General features: G+C 33.0%; 1 protein-coding gene across 6 annotated transcripts; it reads right to left on the bottom strand.

Annotated features, from left to right (window-relative positions):
• LOC107850293 (transcription factor bHLH122) lies at positions 1-4381 on the bottom strand. 6 transcript variants are annotated; one of them, XM_016694709.2, is made up of 7 exons: positions 4246-4381; positions 2214-2984; positions 1471-1820; positions 1018-1182; positions 859-924; positions 576-644; positions 1-371 (listed from the first exon to the last, which is right to left on the bottom strand). In XM_016694709.2, exons 2-7 carry the CDS (start codon positions 2866-2868, stop codon positions 327-329), a joined length of 1350 nt encoding a protein of 449 aa, XP_016550195.2. In that variant the 5' UTR covers positions 2869-2984; positions 4246-4381; the 3' UTR covers positions 1-326. The 6 variants fall into 6 exon arrangements, with proteins under 6 accessions (XP_016550195.2, XP_047257349.1, XP_016550193.2 ...); XM_047401393.1 differs by having other exon boundaries at positions 2214-2980; positions 4246-4363; XM_016694707.2 differs by lacking the exon at positions 4246-4381 and adding an exon at positions 3599-4208.
• Between the last annotated feature and the right edge of the window lie 4013 nt (positions 4382-8394).

Genomic DNA, 8394 nt, shown 5'->3' with positions numbered 1-8394 from the left:
TTGGACTTCTGAATGGCAGCAAACACATTTACACATCATAACAAAAGTACCTAACTTCTTACAAAAATAGTCCAAAAAGCAACCTAACTTTCTATTTCCTTTCACAGAACACAACAGGCAAAAAACAATGGACAATGGAAATTTTATGTACAGTTAGGTTATGATGTTAACATCAGATGAATCTGCATTTATCTTTTTTACACACCAAAAAATGGCAACCCATTCTCTTCCTTTTTCAAGTGTCAAAAAGAATACACCTATCTGTTTGCTATTTCCATTGTCAATGCACAACATTGTCCTACCTTTATCATTTTGAATGTAGTCTTCTACTTGTGCGAGCACGTACACTTTGAACGTGTTTCCGATAGTGCCTGAGAACAATTCAAGAAAATGTAGTCATTGTATGTATTGACGCGAGAAATGTGAATAGAAAGAATCCTTTTGTGTTGCACGTTGCTATGTTGCTCGGACTCTCCAAAAATGTTGCAGCATTCGTGTTGGATTAACAAACACCAGTTGATATTTTTGAAGTGTCCGAGCAACATAGGCTCATTGTGATTCCTTTTGGGATATACCTTGACTTGTGTCTCTAGTTCTTTGATGTAGTCAGCTGCAAAGTCCAACATATCCGCCGTGTTTGTTTGCTGCAAAGAAATTGGAATACGAAAACAAGAATAAGAAAGTATAAGAGAAGCGAAATTCCAACTGTATCATATTCTATGTTGCTCGGACTCTCTAGAAATGTTGCTGAACCCGTGTTGGATCCTCCAAAAATGCACGACTTTTGGAGGATCGAACATGCATCCATCAGCCTTTTTGAAGAGTCCGAGCAACATTCAACCGGTAGGTTAAGAATACCTTGTCCATATTGGGAACAAGCTCTTGCAGCTTCCTCATTCTTTCGCTTATCCGTGTTCTTCTTACCTAAGATTAGTAACGATTGAATCAGTACTTGCTTAGTTGCTTAACCTATATTTCCGGGATAAAAAAGACAACTTTATTTAAATCCATGTGTACCCTTTCGGCGATGCTACGAGGATGAGTGGCACAACCTCTCTTTGCTCTGACTTTACAAGGTACTGAATCTTCCAAGAGCTTCTCCATTGCGGATAACTCCGCTGAGGTTTGAGGTAAACTCAAATGAGACAATAGAGTGGGAGGGCAAGCTCGACCTTCACTACTCTGATTAGCAAAGCCATGTATGTATGAGATTAATCAGGCACAAAGACAACGTCAGTAACAACAATAATTACTACGACTACTACAACAACAACAACAACAACAACAACAAACCCAGTGTGTTTCCACATAGTGGGATCTGGGGAGGGTAAGATGTACGCAGTCCATACCACTACCTCCGGAGAAGTAGAAAGGCTACAATAATTAGAGTACTACAACTACTCAATATTTAGACCTGTTTCATTTCAATACAGGTGGTAAAAGAACGACGAATGTGATTAAGAAAAGTACCTGATTATCAGATGCATTTACATTGGTGAATGGCCCGGCTTCATCATCTTCTGGTACTTGTAGGTAATCATCAGTCAAAATTTGTGAATCGTCCCAAGAAGGCATAGGGAAACCTGTCATGTAACTCTCGTCATTTTTATGGCCTTTACCAAAACCTTCATCGCTTTGTCGGCTCTCTTCTATGCTTTTAGCTCCAAGTTCTGAGATTGGAGCTAATAGCCCCGAAGAATTAGGTTGTCCCGATTTTTGACTGCTAAACCTGCTAGGATTGGAAAATGATGCTTGTTCAGCAGCAGCGTTACTACCACTAACCGTTCCATAACTCCCTATGCCTCTCAATGCACCATATTCTGTCAATTACTGAAAATGTTTTAGTAACGTACTCTGACTCTAATGTCAGATCAACAAAATGGAAATAACCACAAACTTCTATTCAGGTTCTTAACCTACTGTTGCACCCTCCCGCTAACAATAAACAATTAACGAGTACTAATTCAGCTATCTCCAATGACTATGAAATGTATACATATGTAAGTTTATTTTCTACGAGCATAGCTTAATAAACTAGAATCGTGGCTCCGTACACCCATTGCAAGATTCAAAATAAACATCCAGATGAATAAGCGAGCTTAGAATGAATCTTTCCGTAAGAGCAGAAACATTCCCTTCATTTGAATGTAGCCTATTAGTCAAGATAATAAGAAAAATCAGTACCAACGATGTTTAACCAAGACAATGCATACCATTTTCAATATTAACTTGTGCGAAGAAACCAGCAGGCGAACTGTTATAACGAGTAAGATTCGAGTTACTAGTACCAACACCAAATCCACCATCCATTTCCGTCTGGTTAAAACGATTTGTATCTACTGAATCTAAATACCGGCAGAAGCTATCCATCGCTAAACTAAAGTCTGTTGCATTTTGATTTTGTTGAGCTTGAGTTTGATAATTCATCTGCGAAGCCAACGAATAATCGCTACTCTGCTGAGTAATTTCTTGTTTCACAGGTGCAATAAACTGTGAATTCATTGGCTGCTGGTGCTGAGCGTCGTGTTCTTGTTTCATAGGAGCTACAACATCAGATCTAACATTCATATTGCTCATGGGATTTTGATTAATTTGTTGAGAATCACTCATTAGGCCATCGGGATTCGAATCTTGAGGACCAATATTAGCTACAAATCTATCAAAAACTTGCTTTATACCATTATTCGAACCGCGAGGATTGAGAAACTGATCAAAGTCGTCTCTTGCATAACCACAATTTCCACCCCCACCAGCAACACCAGCTGGATTATTACTACTCAATAGGCTGGTAAAACAAGAACTTGGCGCGGATCGATATCGAGTTAAACCAGAAGTCATTTGTTGCTTCTGATGACCTCTATGATCCATAATTTTTCCCTTTATTACTAAAACAACTACTACTACTACTACGCCTCAATCTCAAGCAAGTTGACGTCAGCTATCTGAATCCTCACTATCCACGCCGCTCCATTTAAGAATTCTACCTTCACATACACAAAAAGAATGCTTTTTTATTAGGAAAATTAAACAAAAAATAAACTATATGCAGCTCAGATCCACAGCCTAAGGAAACAAACTTTTTAATAATGTGTATATATAGAAAGTAGTACCGACCAACTTTAAATCCTGAATCTGCTTCTATATACAACAAACATCAAAACCATTCTCAATTCTATCCAAAGAATCAAAACCCCAAAGCTAAAAATGCTCTTTCACATCTTGTATCAAACAAAAAGTAAACTTTTCAAGAATTTCATAAACAAAACCCCCAAAAGATCAAATCTTTAACATAGTATATATACCCCAAAAGCTCAAATTTTTAACATAGTGGAGTACCTAAAAAACCAACTATATATAAGCTAAATTTCATGAAAAAGAAAACACATAAAGCTCAAATCTTTAACATAGTAATAGAACAAAACAACAACTACAACAACAACAAATATACACAGTGACATCCCACAAGTAAGGTCTCGGGAGGTAGCGCGGTTGTTTCTAAAAGATCCTCAGCTCAAGTGCAACAAATCCAGGTACAAAGAAGAAGTAAACAGTAAAGAAAATATAGCAAGATAAAAAATAAAAAAAAACTATTTACCACTACCTTGGCGAGATAGAGAGGCTGTTTTCGAAAGACCTCGACTCAAGTGCAGCAAATCCAAGTACAACGAAGAAAGAAACAGTAAAAAAAATATAGCAAGATAATAAAGAAAAAACCAACAACAACAATTATGTAGGCAAAATTTCAAGAAAAGGAAAAGACCCTACTAAAATTCAAGAATCAAGAAACATATATGCATATACAAAATAGTCATAAAATTATAGCTAACTAAAATTGAACTAAAAGTAACTAAAACAAGATAACAATGAAGAAAATATAGCAAGATAACCACACACAAAAAAAAAAGTTATGTAGGCAAAATTTCAAGAAAAGGAAAAGACCCCACTAAAATTCAAGAATCAAGAATCAAATATACATATACAAACAAGTAATAAAATTATGTAGCTAAAAAAAATGAAAGTGAACTAAAAAGTAACTAAAACAAGAACCATTTAAGTTTGTGAAAAAAGGGATAGGCCAATATATATATATATATATATATATAAACAGATTCTTGAAATAAGAAAAATACAAATAGCAAAAAAACACAGTATACTAAAAGCAATATGAGTATTGTTTTTTACTTTTTTTTTTTGCTTAATAAGGTACTAGGAAGTGGTGACAATAAGAGGAAGAAGAAAATATACCTTGTTGGGGATGCGGTAGGTTGGATGGGTGGGGTGGGTGTGCGTGGGCGTGGGGGAGGTGGCAGTAGGGGGGGAGTGCAGAACCAATAAGAAGTGCAGCAACAGAGAGATATGGGGTGTTGTTATTTTTGTTATGTTCTATTTTTAGCACTATATATGATCAGTATTTATTACTCTCTCCGTGTCATTTTATGTTGTTATAATTTGATCGAGCACGTAAAATAAAAAATACTTAATTATCGAATAAGTAAAGATACATTTTTTTTAGATGAACAAAAAACAATAGCGATACATAAAATGAGACGGAGGAAGTACTTTAGCATCCTGTCCTAACTTATATGATATGTATGATGAGTATTTATTACCTCTTTGGTATAATTTATACGATATAATTTGACTGAAAATGGATATAAAAGATGCAAAAAAAAAATTAAAAAAAAAAATTTAAATTCTATGGTGTTTGTGCAATCGTAAACCATCTCATTAATTAATAGTGAAATTGGTAGTTTAAAGTTACATTGTTAGTAAATACATATAAATGCGTCATTTTTTTATACCGACTAAAAGGGAAAGTATATCATAAAAATTATGACAAAGAAAGTGTATTATTTGTTTTTACTATATTTAGTTGTAACATTATGTAATTAATTTGAGAGTCTTTGTTGTCGTGGAGTGAGTAGGATTCCTTACTCTTTGTGAATTATAAAAAAATCGTATGACTAAATGTTTGTGATAAATAAAAATAATAATAATATATTCAGTATAATTTGACTCAATGAGATTTAGAGAAAGTAGAGTATAACAAAAGTTAGAGGTAGAGAAGTTATTTGCGGAAGAACAAGTTGTGATTGAAGAGGAAAAAATATTTATTTCTTCAAATAATGATAGTAGTAATATAGAAAAAGAAATTGGAGAATATTTGATATAAACAATTTTGTATGTGCACAATTTTGGACCACATTTTAGTTGATCCCTAAGCCCTTAAAAAGGAAAAGCAAGAAAGAAATCTATCCTCTTTATTTTGGGAAATTGTTTTGATTGAATGTATTTGAAAGAATTGACAAATCTAGAAATTTCAACACAAAAAGCAATTGAAAATTACAATTAAATTTTAGAGAAATTTATTTAGAAGAAATATCTAAAGTATATCCAAAAAAAAAAGTTTTTTTATTTTTGCAAAATCATGCTACATCTGAAATATTGTACTAGAACTAAGAACAAACAATAACATACCTAATATACGCATATTAAATATAGGTCAAAGTCATCGATAGGCACTCAAACTTATTTTGAAAATTTACTTAGACCCCTCAACTATGGCTTGTACCTATTAGGCCCCTAAACCTCCCTAATTTTGATCATCTTTTTTGCCTACATGGCACTGCGCGTGTTTTCCACTAACTAGGGGCGCGTGAAGCACAATTTTTGACTAAATAACAAATAACAACATGCCAAATGGCACTGAGAGCCCCAAAAAAAATTAATAAAACAAGTTTTTTAAAAATAATCTCTTTCTCTTCCTGATACAAATCAGTCCACCAAGATGTCAAAACAGTCCACAAAAGGTGAGAAGAACAAGCAACACAAAGAGATAAAAGATGACAAACACAAAAACACATGGATTTGCAAAATAATGAAAGGATAGATAGTGAGACCAAGATTAAGAATCAAGTATATTTCAACATTAACCCCTAATGAATGTAATAATCAAAACCACACTCTTACGGTGACCGCCAAGGTAATCGACTCACCTCAAGATCCACCATTTCCAAGCAAACAACAATATTGTCTTTTCCAAGCTCTATACTAAGGATGACTTTTCCAAGTCCTAACTAAGACTATACTAAGGTGGTCTACTCTCAAGAGAAATAATTTCAAGTGTTTCAATCTTTCATCATTCAACAACTAAAGAGAAAAGACCTAATAAGAGACTATATATAGCCTAGCTTTTTACATAGTATAATGGACCAAAATACCCTAAATGAAAGGGGAGGTCATGGGTTGTTTCTTTAACATGTGCAATCTCCAATATACCCTTAATGAAGGGTGCTTCTTCAATGCTCCAAAATCATGGGGTCACGTTTCAAAACTTGTAGTCTCGAATTGACATCAAATGTAAGCTCCCACGCAATCTTTCATACATGGGTTTGTTTAATGACTTGCTCAAAACGGGTCCTCTATGCATGTTCTCGTATTCTCGAGGTGACCAAGTCTTGAGCCTTTACGTGTTGGCCTCTAAAGATGTCATCAAAAGATTAGATGGTCATTTATCCCGTATCACTTCCTCTTTCTTTTTCATTTTCTTTTTAAATAATGTTTTCTCTCTCCTCTTCATAATTTTTTTTCTTATAGCTATTTCTTTGCTATTTCTTAAGCTCTTTCTTTCTCTTCCACTTCTTACTATTTCTTTCTCATTTTCCTTTTAAATAATTTTTTCTTTTTCTCCTCTTCATATTACAATTATCTCCGCCACCACTCCACACCAAATATTTACGATCTTACTTCTCGTGATAAGTTTCATTGAAATTGAAATTTTTTATTTTGGGTATTGAACTTGTGATGAAATAAGTGTGATAAATTAGATAAGATTTGTTGAAAAAATTTCTTTGGAACTGAAAATTTGCTGAAATTAGTTTTAAAATATCGAAATTTGGGAATTTTTTGACGAAATTGGTGTGGAAATTTGGGGAATTGAAGTCATGAGCTGTTTCTATTGAAATGTTGAAAATTTGGATGTGAAATTTAGTGAAAAGATTCAAACTTCAGGAAAATATAAAGTGAATTTTTGATAAGTTTTGATGTATTTTTTATTGAATTGGTATTATGAGACTCGTGTTGTGAGAAGAAGTTTTTGATAATTTTGAGCTGATTTTGTTGAAGTGTGTCAAGATTTGGAGGTGAATTTGATGCCTTTTTTGTTAGATTGGTATTACCAGATTCCTGTAGTCAGACGTTTCTGATATTTTTGAGCTGATTTAGTTGAGGTTTAGGTGAATTTGGTGCATTTTTTGTTATATTGGCATTACCAGATTAGTGTGGGGAAGGAGGGGGAGGGGGGTTTGAAGAAAACGACAACTGGGGGTGGTTTTTTTTTTTAAAAAAATTAAGAAATTATTATTAAATAAATAATTAAATGAACAAATTAGCAATTTCATCATATAATTATTATTTTTGCCATGTGTTTTTTTTGAATTGGTTAATTTTTTCACGTCATCGCGTGTGTGTTACACACACTTGAGATTTTAGCTGATTGACAAATAAGGCCTAATTGGATCAAAATTCGGAGGGTTTAGGGGCTTGCTAGGTACAGACCATACTTGACGGGTCTAAGTAAATTTTCGAAAGAAGTTTGAGTGTCTGTCGATGACTTTGACCTTAAATATAAAATGTGTAAAGCAAATACATTAGTTAAGAAGTCATACTGAAAACAATAAATGAGCTACAGTATAGTAGCAACAACAAATAATGCAATAGTCAAAGCGAAAAAAATAATATTGTATAATACTAAAATCAAAGAATAAAATAATAGAAAGATAATAATTACAATATCGATAAGGATCATACAAAGCGCAACTACCTACTAACCTTCTATCATCGTTATCTTCATCTTCATAAAAAATAAAGATGCTTTGTTTTTTTTTTTTTTATAAAAGTGATTAACTTCATAATTAAAAAATTGATCTGTCTAGGCCACAAAGTACACAGGTGTATACTATGTGATTGGCTAAAATAAAAAAATCATATTTACGTAATATTTAATTAATCTGTGCTAAATAAATAAACACTTCTTAGTCCATTACTAATTACAAGGTAGATTTGGTAATCTATTAAAATAATATAAAGTATGATAATGACAACTATAGTATAAATTAACCTCCTTTAATATCGGAGATTAGAGTTGGAAGTAAGCTACTTTTTTTGAAAATTAATATATGGTTTTGTCTTTATTTGGCATGTTAATTAACACTAGTTAATAATATACTTTATTGAATTATTGTTTGGATCCAAATGGTTATTAGTTGGCTGATAAGCTTATAAGTTATGAAGAGCTATTCAAAATTTAAAATTTATAGATTCAACAATAATCTAGAATTCAAGGATATCGTTTAGTTGTCAATGATGATGTGGATTGAACACCGTAGAATATTA

This window comes from Capsicum annuum, chromosome 12, assembly GCF_002878395.1.
Source record: "Capsicum annuum cultivar UCD-10X-F1 chromosome 12, UCD10Xv1.1, whole genome shotgun sequence".
Classification (NCBI taxonomy): domain Eukaryota; kingdom Viridiplantae; phylum Streptophyta; class Magnoliopsida; order Solanales; family Solanaceae; genus Capsicum; species Capsicum annuum.
Note: the sequence above shows the minus strand (reverse complement) of the source record. Positions and strands in the feature narration are given on the sequence as shown.

Coding starts and splice junctions, on each gene's coding strand:
- LOC107850293 (XM_016694709.2), bottom strand. CDS start 2,868: ATGGATCATAGAGGTCATCAGAAGCAACAAATGACTTCTGGTTTAACT. Junction 1,821..2,213: donor ACAAGTTAATATTGAAAATG/GTATGCATTGTC, acceptor AGTAATTGACAG/AATATGGTGCATTGAGAGGC. Junction 645..858: donor TTGTTCCCAATATGGACAAG/GTATTCTTAACC, acceptor ATTTCTTTGCAG/CAAACAAACACGGCGGATAT.